Raw genomic sequence first — 19927 nt, forward strand, 5'->3', positions numbered from 1 at the left:
GCTCCTCCTCCCGGCTCCCGCGGTTGGAATCACGCCGGCGCGCCTCCAGCCTGCGGTCCCGCGGACTGCCTCCAGGGGCAGGTTGGAGGCACGCAACCCCCTTCTAATCCCCGCTGTCGCTGCCGCTGCCGCTGGCCCAGGCACTTTTTTACCAGCTTGGCCTCTGGCCTTGTGCTGGGCTTGGAAGAGGGGGAGGGGCGTTGCGTTTCTTTGCCCTGCTCCGAGAGTGCACCGCAGCCGGCTATCCTGGTCTGTGCAAATTTCGAAATCTAGCCCTTGCGCCTAACACGCCAGGCTCATCTTCCACAGAATTGCTAGGCACAAAGTTTAATCCTGGGTCAGTTTGCAGGAGGTCATACGGAGGTGTCTTGTTTGCATCCAGAGCAATTCCAAAGGAGTTAGGAAGGGGCTGAGTGGGGCCTGCTGCCCTGCCTTTGCTGAAAAAAGGAGTTGTCCTGAGTTCTGAGCCCAGATAAGTTGTCAAGACACCCCCTTACCAACATTTATGTTTGCAGTCTGAGTAGGGCCGGGGAGGTAATGGGCCCCTTCTGGCCCTTCCACCCAGAGTGGCATTAACTCCCTCCCTTAACTGGTAAAATTCCCAGTAGAACATTTGGCAAAAGGGCTGAGCAGGGAGCTGCCAACCAGGCCTGGCCCTGTTTCCTGGGTTCCCAGGGTGCTGGCTTCTCCCCTACGCTGACTTCCTCGCTCACCTTAGGGCCCCAAATGAACACACCATCCCTCCTGTCCCATCTTCCTGAGACGGGTTGGGACTTGCAGGGCGATCTAACAAGCAGAGGAGGAAAATAACAACAGAATAACTGTAAGAAGGAAGGAGTGAGTAATAAAGCTGACCCAGGCAGGAGGAGGGCTTTCATGTTTAAGAGATGCTATTTGCTTTTTAGGTCACAGGCTGCAAAAACAGGCTTTGATCCGAAGTGGGCGAATAATTTATTGAAAAAGTTTGCATGGTAGGAGAAAAAAGGGATGTTTGTTTGATCTGGAGCCCTCTCAGTTGTCCCAAGTGCTGTTGGCTGTTGTTTTGAATGAAAAAGCATTTGGTTCTGCAGCAAATGCCTCACAGAGGGAAGTCCTCGCCCCAGGCAGCAGGACTTAAGAGTGAATGTTGGTTTTGAAACTGTTTGGCCAAGGGTCTCCCCAGCACTTTTGGAGATGAAGTGTTTAAGGATAGAATTATTTGGGCTCAGGATGCAGCAAATGTTTCCAGAATGTTTTCCCATCCAAAACGCTTTTCCTTTCCCTAAATTGCCTGGCTACACAGCCAGTAACAGTGATCCAAGAGGCTGTCAGAAATCTCCACTTAGCTTTCATTGACAAGTGAGGTGGGAATGCTGGTCCCAGGCTCCAGGTGCACCACAGTCTTGAAATGAGGCCTTTGATACTGACTCCCACATTCATTTAGTTGGGGGCAAAATATTCTGGTTATAACCGATGTTCCTGTTAATAAGGAGGTAGTCGTCTTATGCTCGTGACCTAGGTAAGAGGCTTCTAGTCCAAATTTTTCATAACACAGGCAGCAGACTCTTTGGGACTTCACAGTTCTCTTTTTAGGTTCTCTAATGGGGAAGACAGGTCAGAGTTGACAGATAAGATACCCTTGGCTTGCCCAGTCCTCTACAAAGAACCCTTACCATGTGGCTCAAAAGCTTACTATTGCAGGTCTTAGCTCAAAGCTCCTCTGCAGCCTCCCACAGGAATACCCCCACACACACCCAGGAAATTGTAGGCCTGTACAGCTTAGCCCATCGAGGGCAGGGTACACCCTCTACAATCAGACAATTTAGGTTTGAATCCAGGCTGTACAGTTACCAGCTGTGATAATGGCTCTGTGTCTCAGTTTCTTCATCTGCAAATGAGATTAATAATAGTACCTACCTCATGATGGGTGTGCAGAATAAGTGATGTATTGCATGAGAAAGACTTAAGCCCAAAGCCAGGCCTGTGGTAAGTACTTGATTGTTATTATTAGCCATTCTTAACTGTTTGTATTAATAATGTTGGGAGGGACCCAATGCAGCTTTGACCTTTGATCTCTTACCTTTAGGCTAGGCCAAAGAGCCAGCTTCCTTCTCTGAAGAAAGGATCAGAAGGATCCTGCAGATGCCAGCGGGCAGCCAGATGTGGGAGTGAGTGGACTGAGCTTTGCCCTATCTGAGGTGAAGAGTAGGGTGAGAAGGTGCTGAAGGACAAAGTAGACAAAGCTCTCATTCTCCCACCACCCTGCTGATGTGTCCCCAGAAATGGTCCCGGGGGTGGATGTGGGCAGCATGATCTAGGGGAGTTGGGTACCCTTTGGGACACTTGGAATTGCAGGTGGGCAATGCTGGGTGCCGCAGAAGGGTTCAGGCTCTCCTAGGCTTGGAGAAGCAGATCTGTGAATCCAGTGCGAGGATTCCAGGCAGCAGTCTTCTAGTCTGTGTGTACAAAATCATTTTTGTAACTGTAATTGCTGTCCCTGAGAAGGCATTAAAGTTAATGAGAGATAGGAAAGAGTGGGGCGCTGACCCCTATTTAAAGTGGTTTAAGAGTGTGCTGCTCTTATTTTCTGAATGTCTGGCCTTCCCAACACAAGGAGGCTCTAAGGACAGGTTTTCCAGCCGAAATATCATTAAATTGTATTAGCATCTTATTACACACACGCCTTAGTGGTCTGCCTCAGACAGGGAGAGTTTTTGTTTCTCTTTGAAAGATTGTGTCTGGAATGGTAAATTGCCTGCTTGAAAGCCCTCCCCACCCCCTTTCTTAAGGAGGAGGACCTCCGAAATCCTGCTGTGTGTGGTGGTAGGCAGGGCAGATCTGGTGGCCCCTGGAGAGGAGAAGCTGGAGGCCAGGTTGGGGTGTTTTAACTGCCCAGGGAGCGGCTGCAGGAGCAGGCCTGAAAGGCCCACTGTTCCCAGGGTCAGCTGGAAGGGCGTTAATGGAGGCCCAGGGTGTTTATTTGAGTTTGTTTGCAGAGAGGTCTTTAAAGGGGGCTGGCATTGGGCATTGGTGTTTCAAGTCCAGAACCGAGGCCCCCACCAAGACCAATGGCTAGTGCTGCCAAGAAAACATCTGCCACCAAATTGCTGCCCTTTTACTGAGTTGACATTGATCATTAGCCAGGAGCCCAACCAAATAAAGCCTCCTGGAAAATGTGTGAGGTTAAGATGGGGAAGGCAGGCTGTGAAAACAGGGTAAAATCTTGGGCTGGGGTGTTTGTTCCTACAAACCACAAGCTGGCCAGCTGGGCTGTGTGGTCCCAGCACTATGGCCGGAGGGGACAAGAGCACACTCAGCACTCCCTATTATGTTCTGGATACAGTGCAAGGGGGCTGCTGAGGCTTCAGTGGGAGTTTAGACAGAAAGTTCTCTACTCTTCACTGACCTTACATTGCCAAGGAAAAGGACATTCAGGTAGCCCAACAAACAACAGTTGTGATGGTTGCTTTGAAGATAATGGATGATGAATTTCTTTAGAGAGGCATAGACTGTCATGGGCCACATTTAAGCTCAAATCTGAAGGGTAAAAAGTCAGACATGTGTAGACCACATAGCAGAATATTATAGGCAGTGAGTATCCCCTGTGCACAGGTCTCAAAGCACGAGTCTTTGGCTTGTTTGAGGGAATGAAAGGCCATTGTGGCTAGGAAGTGGTCAGGAAGGGGTAGTATGAACTTGGTGAGGTAGGCAGGGGCCTGACTGAGTAGGGTCTTGTGGTCAGGAGCTTGAGATTTATCCTTTGGTCAGCAGGAAGCTTTTGAAATATTTTTAATAGGGACACATTGTGATCTGACTTACGCTTTTATTTTTAGAGATGGGGGTCTTGCTGTGTTACCCAGCCTGGACTTGAACTCTTGGGCTCAAGCAATCCTCCCACCATAAGCCTCCCAAGTAGACAGGACTGTAGGGACAAACCACCAGCTAATTTTTTCTATTTTTTTAGAGACAGTGTTTCACAAAGTTACCCAGGCTTGTCTTGGGTTACCCGTCACTTGGCCTCAGGTGATCCTCCCACCTCAGCCTCCTAGGTAGCTGGGACTACACACCATCACCCTGGGCTTCTGATTTATGCTTTTTTGTTGTTGTTGTAGAGACCAGAGTCTCACTTTACTGCCCTCGGTAGAGTGCCATGACGTCACACAGCTCACAGCAATCTCCAGCTCTGGGGCTTAGGCGATTCTCTTGCCTCAGTCTCCCGAGTAGCTGGGACTATAGGCACCTGCCACAATGCCCGGCTGTTTTTTTGTTGCGGTTTGGCCGGGGCTGGGTTTGAACCTGCCACCCTCAGTATATGGGGCCAGCACCTTACTCACTGAGCCACAGGCGCCACCCTGATTTATGCTTTTTAAAGATTCACTCTGGTTGCTGTGTGGAGTCAGGATTGTGGGGGAGTGGTAGTGCAAGCTGGGAGATGAACAAGGGCTCTAAGCAAGACATGAGACTGGCTTGGACCAGTGAAGTGACAGGAGAGATGGAAAAAAGTGGGTGTGTTTTGGAGGCAGAACCCACTGGACTTGCCAAGGGTTAGCTGTGGGACAGAGGTAGCTGGGAGAGGCTGTGGTCTTCTGCTCCATAGAGGGGGCTCTAGGGTACCCATACTCCAAAGGAAAACTTTCTACATGTGTCTCCATGCTGGGGTTGGCATGAGAAGGGCAAATGGCAGGAAAAGGAGAGCCTTTCTTTCCTAGAGTCTCCTTTATAGATAGGATTTCAGGAGTGCTTCCATCCCCCAAATCAAGTGCCTTGCGACACTGAGATATTCTTCTCCAAGAGCAGGTTTTACTTTGGGAGAGATTGGAGGGTCCAGTAGAGAGGAAAAACCAGAGACCAAGATCAGGTGTCAGCACTGCCTATATTTGCACCTGTGTTCGCAGTCCTGGATTTCTGCTTTGGTACAGGGGTCCTTCCTGCCCCCTTGCTGGGTTGGAGAGGAGGATGATTCATGGGACAAAGGGCTGCCTCACAGGGGTCCAGGCCTCATTTGGAGCTTCATCAGCCACTGTGATAGTAGGGGCTCACTGGAGGCAGATAGGCCTTTGGAATAGACTATGTCCAAAAGAAAGAAGTTTCACTTAGAAAACATCGGCTCCTCTCTGAGAACTAGTTTTTCAATTAAGCCATCACAAAATCTGCTCCCTTAATAGCCTCTGGTGGGGCAGCCCACTGAGAAGCACAAGCCTTGGGCACTGTTTTGTGGAGGACAGGTTGGAGGGGAACTGCTGTGGGGTGGGGTGTAGTCTTGCATGTTGATAGTCACCTGTTGCTCCCTGGGCAGTAGGAAACAGCATTGTAAGAAGGGCATGGACAGTCAAGGAGTGCCTTCTAGGGGACCTTCCTTACTGTGAAAGGTCACGGCCTCCTGCTGTCAGAGGTGCTCCCTAGATAAGGACCAGTGGGAGGATGGCTCTCCCACCTGGCCCAGGGCTGCCGTAGCATTAATAACTAGTACCCGTAATGGATCTCCAACCACCGTGCTGAGGGCTTTCTGCCACTCTTATTTATTCTTACCAGCTGATTCTGGCCCACACATATGTTTAGTTTGGCCCTCTCAAAGTGTTTTAAAAATTCTGACTCAGTTGCCAAATTTTAAATTCAGGAAATTTATGTAAAAAGCCAGATCCAGTCCTCCGGTAGGTATGTCTTTCCCATGGTCCCTGGTCTAGTGAGGGGTGGAGCTAAGATTTGTACCTGTCAGCCCTGAATCCACAGCCCCTATTTTTTTGCTGTGGGAGACCCTGGCTTAGAAGTGCCCTCTTTATTGGAAATGAAGTGGAATGTACTTTCATGATTTCAGGGGAGAAATGATGGGTGCATTTGTAGCCCTTTTCCCTTACTCTTACCCCATCAGTGACAGGGCAGAGCAGTGTTGGGCAACATGTAGGCTAGTCAGGGCTCTCTGTCAGAGGCAGCCTTCCTCATATGCTTTTCCCTTTTTATTTTATTTATTTATTTATTTTAGAGAGAGGATTGCACTTTGTTGCCCAAGCATGAGGACAGTGACATGATGATAGCCCACTTCAACCTCAAACTCCTAGACTCAAGTGATCCTTCTACTTCAGCCTCTGGAGTAGCTGGGAGTATAGGCATGTGCTACCACCTCCTGTTAATTTTTTGGTATTTTTTGTAGACAGGGTCTTGCCTTGTTGCTCAGGCTGGTCTCAAACTCCTGAGCTCAAGCGATCTTCCCGCCCCAGCCTCCCAAAGTGCTGATCCAAACACTCAGTTCGTGGAGCCCAGTTAGGGTGGCAGTTGTTGGTTGCTGCACTGCTTGTGTTCTCATGCATAGGGGAGTCTGAAGGTCAAGAGCATGGTCTCCTGAGTCAGATACAAACACGGTTATCTTGGGCAAGTCAAGTCACTTAAGCTCTGAGCTTGAGTTTCCTCCTCTGCAAAGGGAGTTGGCGTCATATCCACCCACAAGGAAGGACTATTCTAAGGGCTGAGTGAGGTCTTTGTATGCCAGGCCACCCACCTCCTGCCTTGGTGAGTGCTTAGCAGTCTTAGCGGGCCTTGTTCCTGTCTCCCAGGCATCCAAGCTACTTGTACTACCAGGTGTCTGTCCTCCGGTCCTCACCCTGTGGTCCAGGTTATTTACCTACACCTTTGTAGGTTATTTACCTACACCTTTGGAGCTGGGCAGCAACCAGCAAGCCTTCATTCCCTCTTGTTCCTGCTGTTGATGAGTACTGGGTGGAGAGAAACTCCTGCCCAACACCAAGTCTGAGGCAGGTGGGTCATCCTAGTCAGCTCAGAGATCTGGGTAGTCACATGGGGCCTTAGAGAGCAGATGCTCCCTAAGTCTTTGCAAGGCTGCAGTAAGATAGGGACACCCCAGGGATCAGCAGGAACAGACTGTGGATGGGGGCAGTGGGTGTTAGGGAGCAGATAGGATCCTGAGCAGGGCTGGGGAACCTAGTTGACTTGCAGATGGGCTGGGCCATGGGGCTTTCTCCCTCCTGACAGATTCCCTCTCTGACCTTTGCTGTAGGCAGTGAGACAGTTCAAGATGAACAGGAACGTGGTGAAAAGTGTTCTGAACACTGAGCCCTGGATCTGCTGTCAAATTAGGATTCAGCCACAGACAGGATGTAAGAGCAGTCTAGAGCAGTCTCTGCTACCCATTGACTCTTAAGGATTAGAGCAAATAATAGCTGAGAAAACACTTTGGATAGGCAGGAACTGATGGATGCCACAAAGGCAGCCCAGCGTGAGCTCATGGATCAGACCCATTTCAGCCCATCACTAGCAGGACAAGGCATTGAACCTCACCTGTAAATGGCGCTAACAGATCACAGCTCACTGAGCTAGGAACAGGAGATAGTATGGATAAAGGAAGCACCTTCTGTGGGCTCTGTGAGACTCACATGTGAGAGTTGCTCTTATTACCTTGAAGTTAGGTATACCAGGTGAGATAAAGTTGGTTTGTGCTCTTATCAGGAGATTAGGGCAGCCCAGCTTAGGACCAGGCACCTGGGCCCACAGTGTCTCAGGGACCCAGTTGGAGCTTGCCCCACACCATTTCTGCATCCTGCTGACTGCCACACTAAGGATTGTGCCCTCAGTGCTGTCTATGCTGTGTTGTCCCTAACTTTGGTTAGTATTGTCCTAGAAAAATCAGTCTTGTTTCCTCTGCTCTACCCTCCCCACTCAGGAGGCCTTTGCAGTGGGAGTGTATTTGCCGGTGGTCCTGAGTTTGGAAGCTGGGGCTGGGCAGGTCATGGTCACTGAGTTTGAGCCTGCTGACCCTCCCCCTGTGCCCTCTCCCTCTGTGTCAGCTTTGGCCAGCCTCCTGCTCATTTGAGGACTCTTGATTCAGGAAGGGGGAGATGCAGTCATCCCTATGAACTCTGGACCTCTCTGGGTGGGTGGGAGGAGGCTGGGGCAGGGCCTTATCCTTCTACAATGGAGTAAGTGTGGGGAGGTCTGTCATGGTGCAGTGTAGGTTACAGGGTGATTTTCTGGGTGCCTGAGGATTTCCTAAGACATGACTATAATGGGGCTGCATTTTGTTGCAGATGGAAGAGAAGAGACGAAAATACTCCATCAGCAGTGACAACTCTGATACCACTGACAGTAAGGCCTTCCAATTTGGGGCTCCTACAGGGAAAGCATTTGAATAATTACAAGGTCTACAGATCCAGGTGGGAGGAGGCTTCCCCATTGTTTTTCCTTGACCAAGGGGCATGTTGAGGAAAGCAGAAATCAAGTCAGGCCCCCCTGTTCCTAAGAAAGTCCTTGTACTTTACCAAGGCCTTCAGGGCTTGTTCTCTTCAGTCTATTCCTTTTCACCCTTGGAACAGAACAGCCCCTCTCTGGGCCTTTGCATATGTTGAGTCAGGACCCTTATAAGAAGTCTCTACATAACAGATACAAAACTTGTTGCTCTATTGTAATTACTGGATACGTATCACTTCCTAACCAGTGCTAAGCTCTTTGATAAGAGGGTTCATGTCTTGATCATTGCTGTATCCCCAGCTACCATGTGGCACATAGTAGTAGTAGGTATGCAGTAAATGTTTACAGAACAAATTAACAAAGAAGCCTAATCTCCATGGGATCTTAGCAATAGAATCTCAGAAGTAGACTTGTGTTATGGGGTATGTGTGTCTGTTGGACGTCGGGGGAGGGGGTGCATTTTCAAGGAAAGAATGAAGTTTAGGGAACCTACCCTGAAATTTGGAGAAGAGAAAGGAGGAGGCCAGGCCTTTTGAATTGAGGAGTTCCATCTGCCGTGGGTAGGAGGAATATGCTGGGATGATCTTATCTAGCAGTGATTGCCCTTGTGGATGCCCAGGCTAAGGAAGAGGCTGTACTGTCAGGGAGGCAGGGCCTGGAGCCCCGCAGCTCTAGATTGTGCTTGTTCTAGAATAATTCTAGAATATGCTTGTTAATGTATGCGATGTATAAGTGGGATTGGGGGGATCTCTGAGGCCCCTTCTAGCACCCAGAGTTCCACAGCCCCCAGAGGCTGAGGATGTATATACTAACACAGCTGATCAGTTCCCAGCCCCTTTCCTACCTCCAGGTCTCATTCACTATCCTCGAGGTTCTATTTGCTCAGTTTGGCTCTATTGTCCAACCTTGCCAAGCCCTTCCTGCAGCAGGAGATGGCAGCATCTGGCATTCTGTGGTTGTAATATGCTGCCTGTGGCCTGGCTCAGTAGAACCCAGAACTGTGTCCTCTGCTTCTAACCTTATTACAGGCAAAGGAGCCCACTGAGAGGGCCAAGAACCTACAAGGCTATGGGCCCTGGAGCTGCATCAGGGCTGGCCCAGGCGGGGGCTGACTCCCTTTCCTCCCACCACATGGCTATACCCCTATTTACCTAAAGCCTTGGGGTTTCCTTATGGCCCTTTTTATTGTGCCTTTGACTTGTAGGTGTTGAGACCCCTGTCCTGAAGTGTCTAGCAGGGCCTTAGAAGCTAATAATAGTAGCTAATATTTATTGATTAATCATTGTATGCCAGGACTGTGCTAGATTTTACAGGCATGATGTCATTTAAGACTCACAAGAACCCTTTGAAGACAGTTATTCTCTTACTCTCATTTTATGGAAGAACAAACTAAGGATTAGAGAGAGGAAGTCATTTTCCTAGGATGAGAAACAAGTGAGTAGCAGGGTCAGGGCTCAAGGTGGTGGTCTGTGGGTCTACTTGAGAGCAACGCTCTTCCCACTGCCCTGCCCAGTATCTGTATAACTACTGGGCATCATCCAAGAGTATCATGGAAGTACTTCATCTGGGGCATGTGGAGAGTGGGCATGGAAGGCTTATTCCAGCTCTCTGTGACCCAGGAGTACACAGAGACCCAAAGAGAGAGGCCCAGGGACTTGTCTGGAGTCACACAGCAAGCTAATCCTGAGCCCTAGTAATTGCCTTTGATTTTCCTTGCCCCTTCTGCTCAGTGATTGGAGGGGAGACTGAGGCCCAGAGCAGGGACAGTCCACCAGGTGCTCAGAGAGGTCTTCTCTTCCTGAACCTTCCTTTTAGGCTTCCTGTTCTTGGACACAGGTGGGTTGTGTTCTTGGCCCTCCAGCACCCCTAACAGACTATTCTCTCTCTTCAGGTCACGCTACGTCTACATCGGCATCACGATGCTCCAAATTGCCCAGCAGCACCAAGTCCGGCTGGCCCCGGCAGAACGAAAAGAAGCCATCCGAGGTGAGTAGTGACAAGCTTCCCAGAGACCATGAGGAGGGAGGGAGTGCTATGAGGATGTGAAGGCAGTGCCAGGGAGGCTGGTGTGGCTGAATGGGTGGAGGGCTAATTCACCTAAGCCTTGTAGATTGTTGTGAAGATGTTCCTGTTAATCTGAGTGAGGGGGTGAAGCCTTTCAAGGATTGCAAACAGGGCAAAGATACAATCTGATGTTTTTTTGTTTTTTGTTTTTTTTTTTTGGGCCGGGCCCAGGTTTGAACCCGCCACCTCCACCTCCGGTATATGGGGCCGATGCCCTACTCCTTGAGCCACAGTCGCCGCCCCAATCTGATGTTTTAATGAAAAGTCTCACTGACTGCTGTGAGAAAGGGAGACCAGTTGCAGTCTTCCAGCAGAGAAACAGTGGTGGCTTAGAGCTGGGTGGTGGCAGTGGAGTCAGAAGTAATGGGATTGATGATGATATTAAGTTGTAAATAAATAAAAAAATTAATTAATTTTTTAAAAAGAAGCAGTGTTAGCTTGGCGCCCATAGCTCTGTAAGTAGGGCACTGGCCACATATACTGAAGGTAGTATGGGTTCAAACCCAGCTTGGGTCTGCTAAATAACAATGACAACTGCAGCAAAAAGAATAGCCAGGCACTGTGGTGGGCGCCTATAGTCCCAGCTACTCGGGAGGCTGAGGCAAGAGAATCACTTAAGCCCAAGAGTTGGAGGTTGCTGTGGGCTGTGATGCAAGGGTGATATAATGAGACTCTATCTTAAAACAAATTTAAAAAAAAAAGAGAAGCAGTGGTGTTTGGGACATTTTGGAGGCCAAGGGTAACAAAGATTTGCTGATGTGGGGATAAAGGATGGGGTCTTCCTAGTCATCCAGTTAGTCATGCACTCTTTATTTATTTCTCTTTTTTTGAGACAGCGTCTCACTTTGTCACCCCAGTAGAGTGCTCTGACATCACAGCTCACAGCAACTTCAAACTTTTGGGCTCAAGCGGTCTCTTGCCCGAGCCTCCCAAGTAGCTAGGACTACAGATGCCCACCACAACGCTCAGCTCTTTTTAGAGATGGGGTCTTGCTTAGCTCAGAGCCGGTCTCCAGCTCGTGAGCTCAGGTCAGCCTGCCTCAGCCTCCCAGAGTGCTGGGATTACAGGCATAAGCCACCTTGCCTAGCCACATGCATTCTTTATTCAGCCTTCCTTACTTTGACCTGAGGTGAGTCTTGCAGCAAGCGAAGGTGTTTGTGGCCTCTGGAACCCTGGGGAAGAGCATTGGGGATGGGTAAACTAATGGCCTCCTGGGCCTTGCTTCCTCCTTTCCCTGAAAAGTCACATGGTAGGGCCTTATTGCTCCTTCTCAGGTCTTCAGTGCTAATGCTGCTCTGGTGCTGAGCCAAGAGGACTTTGTCACACATGAGGCTATAGGAGCATCAGGAGCTGGGGGTTTCAAACCTGGCTCTTAAGTGGGACTCGAGGACAGTGCCTGTGGCTCAGTGGGTAGGGCGCCATATACTAAGGGTGGCGGGTTCAAACCTGGCTCCAAGCCAAACTGCAACAAAAAAATAGTGGGGCATTGCAGTGGGCACTGGTAGTCCCAGCTACTCGGGAGGCTGAGGCAAGAGAATCGCCTAACCCCAGGAGTTGGAGGTTGCTGTGAGCTGTGTGATGCCACCCCACTCTAATTGAGGACGATAAAGTGAGACTCTGTCTCTACAAAAAAAAAAAAAAAAAAAATTAAGTGGGACTCTGTACTTGAAGCCTACAGAGTAGCCAGGCACTGGGGCCCCACACTACTCTAGTCGTTGAAATTAGCTCACAATTCTCAGTCTTGTAAATAAGGAGAATGTGGATCTCAAAGTCACATGGCCAAGACTTTAAGTCCTTGGAGCTAAGAGGCCCAGAGTTCAGAGACTGAACCTTTGGCATAGGGTGCGGGAGGGTATCTTTGTTCCTAGCTAGTTTCCTCCTCTTCCCTTCCTCACCACTGGGTGGATGCACACCTTCTTCCTGCTGCCAAGATCTTTAGCCAACCCCTGGGGGCTTCCATGGAGCCTTGCATTTGAAAAACACTCTTCCTCCTCCCCCCCTTCGTCCTGCCTTCCCCCTCTTCCCCTCCCCTACTTCCCTCCTCCTCTGTCTTCTCCTCTCCCTCCTTCCTCTTTCCTCCTCCCCTTGCCCCTCCTTATCCAGCTATCCTACCCTAAGACACTGCCCTTGGGAGGTGGGGGCTATATCCTTTGAGACTAGATACCCCATCTCTCCCACCTGAGGTCCTTCCATGGACCCCTGGGAGTGGGGTGGAGGCAGCTGGGGTAATCTCTAGGAGTGCAGTTAAGGAAGGGAATGCAAATGGAGGGGCAGGGAGGATGTTGTTGTGAGGCTCTGGCTGCTCTCTGGAGTAGCCCTGCTGGGTTGGGGGATGGGATGTGCGTAAGTGCTGCCAGAGAGGCAAAAGGCAGGTGGAGCCTTGGGGGGTCCTGCCTGTAGGTTGTTTGGGACCTCCTCTCAGTCTCATGACCCACTGGGATTTCCTAGCTGCGGTTGTTGAATTAGTAAAACGGTAGCCACCTTTATGTGCCTTCCTGGTCCTGGGAGTCAGGAATTGTCTTGCCGGTTTGGGACTTAAGGAACCTGTCTCAGAGAATCCCACCTATCTTCTGCTTTTAGGGGTGGTTCAGAAGTCGAATGGGGAAGTTCTGGCTCCAGAGGGAGCTCAGACCAGTCTCCTGCCCTGCTCTGCTCTCTCCAAGCACCAATGGGAGGAAACAGGTGTCAGCAGAGACTGAGATGAAAGATCAGTTTGCATGGAGTAAGGCGTGGTGACTCATGCCTATAATCCTAGCACTTTCGCAGGATTGCTTGACGCCTGGAGTTCAAGACCAGTCTGAACAAGAGTGAGACTCTTGTCTCTCCAGAAAATTAGAGAAATTAGCCAGGCATCATGGCCTGTGCTTTTAATCTCAACTATTCAGGAGACTGAGGCAGGAGGAACTCTTGAACCCAGAAATTTGAGGTCGCAGCGAGCTATGATGAGGCCACTGCATTCCAGCCTAGGTGGCGAAAGTGTGAGAATCTGTCTCAAAAACAAAACAAAACAAAATTTGTATGGGGCAGAAAATTCCCCTGCCTTTTGGGTTTTCCAGCTCAGAGGCTTTGTACCTTTCCCCACCTGCAAGTAGTCAAGCCATGGTTAAAGAGTATTGATGCCTGGCCTCCTTGGGACTGGCTACACGTGGTCCTGGGTCCAAGCCCAGGAGACTCTAGCTCTGAGATCTGCCTAGGAAATAACCTCCCCTCAAGTCCTGGGCTCCAGGAGAGTTAACGAAGCCCTCCCTACCTTGAAGCCTTAAACTGTTGCCAAGGACAAGCTTTTCCTCCCGTAGCAGGCTGGAGAGCAGCCTGCGCGGTTTCCCTGGTCCCCTAAGTGAGAAGGTTGAGCTGTGGCCGACATAAATTGTGAGTTATCATGGGGCCAGAGGAAACTGTCAATGAAAGCTTCCAAATTATTTGGCTCATGAGAGGGTGGAAATGAAAGCAAGGACTTGGCAGCAGAAAATGTTTGCACTAAATCTCCTTGCTGGACTGCTCTCCTCTCTTTCTGTGAATGAGTTGGAAATGGGGGGAGCCTTTATAGTCTGCTAGGCTTGAGGGCCAAGGGCCCTGGACATCCTGGGGAAAGGGCCTCTGGGAGTCCCATCTGTCCAGTCACCTGGAGTATAAAGCTGTGGAGTGGCTATTAGGCTGGTCATGTGGTCTGCTCTTGATCTGGCACAGGTCCCCAGTGGGAGCACTTAATAGTGTGTGATGTGGCAACCCCCTCCCTGGTGGCTACAGAGCCGTGGAACCTGTGGTTCACTTGTCTCCTCACCTCTAAATACAGGTAGTGATGGGGTGGGGATTTGAGGTCCAGGTGTGCTTAGCATAGCACAGGCAGTGGGCATGATGAACCCAAGAGCTGTGCAAGGCTGGGGTTGGGTGTAAGGTGAGATAGGCAGAGGTGCCCTGTGATAACCAGTCAGCAGCTGACCTTCCCAGTGCACCCCAGCAGTGCAAATCAATGGGCACTGGTGAGATGCCTCAGAGCCGAAGAAAGTGCTTGACCTGAGTCAGGACCCTGGACAGGGCTAAGGCCTCCAGACCCAGTTTCCCATCTGGCCCTGTCCCAGTGGGTGGCCCCTCAGGCAGCGTGTGCTTCAGTACTCAGGGCTGGGGGGACAGACTCTGGGGCTCCTGAGAGGTCAGGTGCACAAAGTCTCAAATCTGCCCTGGGATTCCTTTAGGCAATGGAAGGATAAGGCGGGGCTGACCCTGAGGACTTACTCAGGCTGCTGCCTGCCTCTACCTGTGGGATGCCAACAAAACAGAGATCTGTCCCTTGGCTGTTACCATCTGCCCCTAAAGGAATGGAGAGGATTGATCTGGCCTAGGGAGTTGATATTGCTGTGTAAACCCTGCTTAGGCCTTGGGTTTCTGGCATAACCATTGCTAGTGCTTAACCCTTTATAGGACACATCTCACCCCACTCCCAGGGATAGGGCTGGTGCCTTCTGTCCCCCTAGCACTGAGCTAGGCCTACTAGGGCTACTAGTCTGTAGTACTGCTCCAGGTACCTGCATTTGGATGTGTGTGTGTGTGTATAAATTTATGGGGTACAAGTATAATTTTGTTACATAGTTACACTGCATAGTGGTGGAGTCCTGGCTTTTAGTGCACCCACCACTGGGATAGCGTACATTGTACCTATTAAGTAATTTCTGATCATCCAGCCCCCTCCTACCCCACTAACTTGTAATTTTTAAAAGATCTCCTGTTGGGAGCCCAGGGTTAAGAACTACTGTCATAGACTTTTCCTTTTGCTTAAGATAGGACTTTCTGGCTTGGTTGCTCCCTGAAAACTCTTTGGGGTTTTTTGAGGGGCGAGATTGGAAGCTGTGGCCAGGGTGGAGGAGGATGGGGAGGCTGTTCAAAGACTTACTCCAAGGCAGGGAGTGTGGGTGGGGGTAGTCCCCCCAGCCTATCTCTGTCCCACAGGGGCCAGGACTGACAGATTTCTGCCCAGCCCTAGACCTCTTGGGGGTGTGACCTGGAGGCCAGCCGTGCAGTTTGGAAGCCACTGTTCCAGCTGTCTCTTCAGGCCTGGGGCACAGAGGCAAGAGGAAGGGCAGGCCAGGCAGTGGGGATTTCCCCAGGCAGGCTGTCTAGAGGTAGAAAGCTGTGTTTTCAGGAAGTCAGAGTCCTCAGAAGTCAGCCAGTAGGCAGAGAAGTAATGTGGGTCTTTGGACCAGGAGCTGCTGATGCTGAATAAAATGAGCAAGCAGGCAAGAACACCTAGTAGGCCTAGCTCAATGCTAGGGGGACAGAAGGCACCAGCCCTATCCCTGGGGAGCTTGCCCTCTGCCAGCAGGATGCAGTTGCTACACAAGAAAGTGGGTGTTAAGGGAGGTGCAGCAGCCAGCTTTGCCAAAAGGCCCAGGCCTTGCCACTGAGGAGGTCTGTGACCCTCCCTAAATGAGCCTGTAGAACCCTTCCAGGGCCCTGCTATGAAGTTTATGCAGGGTCATTATCTGTATAACCTGGGGGTGTCCCAGAGGTGAATGGGGCTGGATGGGGAATGTCTGGTGAAGCTGGCTGTCCTGAGATGGAAGCCTGGGTAGTCCCAGAACAGGGCTGGCAGGAGCTGTGATCCAACTGTTGGCTCCTTTGTAGGTTCTGGTGACAAATTCCTACATCCCTAAATGAGGGAATGGGGGTAATTTGCATGTACCACTGTGATCCTTGCTCTCAGTGGACAGGGCCTTGAGCGAGGAGATGAATAGTCTCTGCTGCCAGTAAGTGGGTGTCCCCCAGACCCTGTGTTCCTATATAAGGACTGCTTCTCCCCACCAAGAAAAGTAATGAGTGAAGATGCAAGATCCAGTTATTGGCTTAAGCCCTGCTTTTAAAAATGGGATCCTTCTGCCCTGGGTGAAAAGTGACAGTAAGGTGACTAGAGCGTGTTGGGGCTCAAAACTGCAGGATAAAAAACTGCCTTCCTAAGGACCAGAGGTGTTAGCCAGTTGTTTGGAATAACTTATTTTACATTAAAACAATGATAGCATATGTTGTAGTAAAATGAAAAAAGGCCACAAACTTGAGAGAGAAAACAGAAGAATCCAAAAAAAGGTTTTGTGCTTGCCCCTGTGGTTTTGAGCCACGTTTCCAGCCCACCAGCAGTTCCTCTGCTACCCTGTGACGCAGGCAGGCAGTGGATTGTCTGAGCTCACAGGCTCAAGGGGTGGTGGGGGGGTGGGAGGGAGGGAGGGGACCCTCCTGCTGGGCTAAGTGCCTGTGTTGTGAGACTCACACTGCCTTCCTCTGGGCTGGGGGGCAGAATCTACTTGTAGTATAGTTGGAAACTGTTGATCCGCCAGCTGGAAAGGCCTTCTGGCCTCTGGGACTTGTCTTGCAAAAGAAATGTGTGTAATAAATTCTCTTTAAGAGCAGGAAGTGCTGTTATCCTCATGAAAGTAAAAGAAAGAGATGTTGAGTGTCTTGGTGATTTTTTTTTTTTTTTTTTTTTAAGTATCTTACCAACTTAGCCTAGTGTTAGCTTGAAACATGACTGGGCAGAGGGTAGCTATTCTCAGAGCTTTTCTGGGTTCTTTTATGCTTGCTTTTAACTAAGTTTGCTGTTGGCTGAGTTACTCTTTATCAGGTTATGGCCTAGGAAAGATTTTTAAAAAGAACTACCTGGCTAGTTCTTTAACAAGCAGTTACTGCTGTGGTTAAAGAACATTGCAGACCTCAGACAAGTGGTTTAACCTCTCTGCATCTCATTCTTCACATCTGTGAAATGGGAGTTAACATGAATGAGGCAGGACAATATGTGTCAAGTATTCAGCACAGTACCTAGTGTGCCTGGCAAGGGAATTACTTTTCCCTGTTTGCTATTGTTGCCAATGAGATGAGGGGCTCAGAAAATGTCTGTGACGAGGTTGGCTCTTTGGGAAAGATCCAAAAACATTCCTTGAGGGATGAGGAAGAAAAGACTACTTTAAGCTCTACATTGAGACTCTTAGTGTGGACAGAGGTCAAGGAGACACAGTCCTAGGCCAAGCACGGTGGCTCACACCTATAATCCTAGCACTCTGGGAGGCCGAGGTGAGTGGATTGCCTGAGCTCACAGGTTCAAGACCAGCCTGAGCAAGAGTGAGATCCCCCCCATCTCTAAAAATAGCCAGGTGTTGTGGCAGGCGCCTGTAGTCCCTGATACTCTGAAGGCTGAGGCAAGAGAATCAATTGAGCCTGAGAGTTTGAGGTTGCCATGAGCTATGATGCAATGGTACTCTACCGACAGCGACAAAATAAGACTCTGTCTCAAAAAAAAAATTAACAAATAGGGCGGCGCCTGTGGCTCAGTCGGTAAGGCGCCGGCCCCACATACCGAGGGTGGTGGGTTCAAACACAGCCCCGGCCAAACTGCAACCAAAAAATAGCCAGGCGTTGTGGCGGGCGCCTGTAGTCCCAGCTACTCGGGAGGCTGAGGCAAGAGAATCGCTTAAGCCCAGGAGTTAGAGGTTGCTGTGAGCTGTGTGAGGCCTGGGCACTCTACTGAGGGCCATAAAGTGAGACTGTCTCTACAAAAAAAAAAAAAAAAAATTAACAAATAAACAAAAAACAGAGAGACAGTCCTGGCTAAAGTAGTTTTCATTGTCTCTGGATCAGTGACCAAGACCAGTTTTTCAGTTTTACCTAGAAGAATCCTCTGGGCCATCCTCTTCCCTCCACGCTCCCTGATAAGACAGGAAGGTTTAGCAAGAGTCCTCAAACTTCTTAAACAGGGGGCCAGTTCACTGTCCCTCAGACCGTTGGAGGGCCGGACTATAGTTTAAAAAAAAAAATTATGAACAAATTCCTATGCATACTGCACATATCTTATTTTGAAGTAAAAAAACAAAACAGGAACAAATAAAATCACACTGCCACATGTGGCCTGCAGGCTGTAGTTTGAGGACCCCTGGTTTAGAGTTTAGGCATACTTCAAACGTATCCTCAGGTTCATTAATTCATTTACTCATTCCACAGCATTTCTTTTCTTTCTTTCCTTTTTTTTTCTTTTTTTTTTTTTAAGTAGGCAGAGTCTCACTCTGTCACCCTGAGTAGAGTGCTATGGTGTAATCACAGCTCACAGCAACCTCAAACTCTGGGGCTCAAGAGATCCTTTTGCCCCAGTCTCCTGAGTAGTTGGAACTACAGGTACCTGCCACAGCACCCAGCTAGTTTTTTTTTTTGTATTTTTTAGTAGAGATGGGGTCTCGATCTTGGTCAGACAGGTCTGGAATTCCTGAGCTCAGGCAATACACCTCCCTTGGCCTCCCAGAATGCTCGGATGACAGATGTGAGCTACCGTGCCCAGCCAACAGCATTTCTTGAACACCTGCTGTGTACCAAGCACTATGCCCAAAACAGGCACAATGATAAACAGGACATATTTGGTTTGTTTTTGCAGCTTGACTATTAGAGGAGATGGACATTAAACAAATAATTACAGAAATAATTCTGTTTTGTAATTGTGTGATAACTGTTGGAGCTTTTCCTTAAGTAACTAAAATTCCACTTGGTGCCTCTTAGTCTGAAATCTGTGATAGAGTAATTTACCCCTTGAGAAAACAAAGCAGAAAACCACTGACATGGGGGCTCACACCTGTAATCCTAGCACTCTGAGTGGCCTAGATAGGTGAATTGCTTGAGCTCATGAGTTTGAGACCAGCCTGAGCAAGAGCAAGACCCTGTTTCTAAAAATAGCCAGGTGTTTCGGTAGATGCCTGTAGTCTTAGCTCCTCTGGAGGCTGAGGCAAGAGGATCACTTGTGCCTAAGAGCTTGAAGTTGCTTTGAGCTACTATAGCCAAAACTCCAAAACTGCTTTGATGCCATAGTACTCTACCAAGGGTAACAAAGTGAGACTCCATCTCAAAAATAAATAAATAAAACTCTATTAAAAAAAAAAGAAGAAGAAAGCAGAAAACTGAGGTCCCAGGATGAAATGTTCAAGTAGCGTCTACACATCTCGTTATCATATACTAAAACTCTCAGTGTGGCGTCTACTGGCTGTGCGGTCAGTGCATGTTGGAAGTTGCCTATTGTCATACTTGCTTTTGAAGGTCACTCAGACTCCACCGATACTTTCATGTAGAGCCTGTTTTTAATTCTTCCCGGGAATTAGGTGTAGAGGGATAGACTTTTGAATGATTATGATCTTCAGTCTCAAAAATGAATGGTTGTGGGGCTGATGGGGGGCGGCGCAGGTGGCTCAAAGGAGTAGGGCGCTCGCCCTATATACCAGAGGTGGCGGGTTCAAACCAGGCCCTGGCCAAAACTGCAAAAAAAAAAAAAAAAAAAAGAATGATTGGGCAAGGCCATGTGATATGTTTCTGGAACATTGTCCTTAGAGCTGGAAGAGCAGGGTCTTCAGCCCCCTCCAGGGCTACGTTGACACCCCTAATGCTTAGATTGGATATTAAATTAGAGTTTGAGGCCTCCAAATATTCTTCATACTGTTTGAAGGAGCTACAATTATCATCTCCCAAGCAGCTCAGCAGAACTTGGTTGCTAGGCAGCAGACCTTTAAAGACAATTTGTCAATTTCTGCCAAAAGAGAAAAAAGTAGTAAACATTCACATTGTAAGAAAATTGCTTGTTTTCCAGCTTCCAACTTTCTTGCTACAGCAAGCCTTTTTGTTCATCAGTGTCCATTTAATTCTTTATTTAGTTTTCATAAATCATTCTAAGGGCACT

The 19927-nt window shown here is 49.2% G+C and overlaps 1 protein-coding gene across 12 annotated transcripts in view; it reads left to right on the top strand.

Moving 5' to 3' along the window:
- Positions 1-19927, top strand: part of JADE2 (jade family PHD finger 2) — a 60174-nt gene that overhangs the window by 5105 nt on the left and 35142 nt on the right. For 3 of the 12 annotated variants that reach the window (XM_053566138.1, XM_053566136.1, XM_053566129.1), the window contains exons 2-4: positions 2066-2177; positions 8016-8073; positions 10067-10161. In XM_053566138.1, coding sequence (XP_053422113.1) covers positions 8016-8073; positions 10067-10161 — 153 coding nt within the window. In that variant the 5' untranslated portion in view covers positions 2066-2177. Of the gene's footprint in view, positions 1-9; positions 1966-2065; positions 2198-8015; positions 8074-10066; positions 10162-19927 lie in introns of those variants that run through there. The other 9 variants (XM_053566132.1, XM_053566131.1, XM_053566130.1 and 6 more) reach the window with 6 other exon arrangements.

This window comes from Nycticebus coucang, chromosome 17, assembly GCF_027406575.1.
Source record: "Nycticebus coucang isolate mNycCou1 chromosome 17, mNycCou1.pri, whole genome shotgun sequence".
Lineage (NCBI taxonomy): Eukaryota > Metazoa > Chordata > Mammalia > Primates > Lorisidae > Nycticebus > Nycticebus coucang.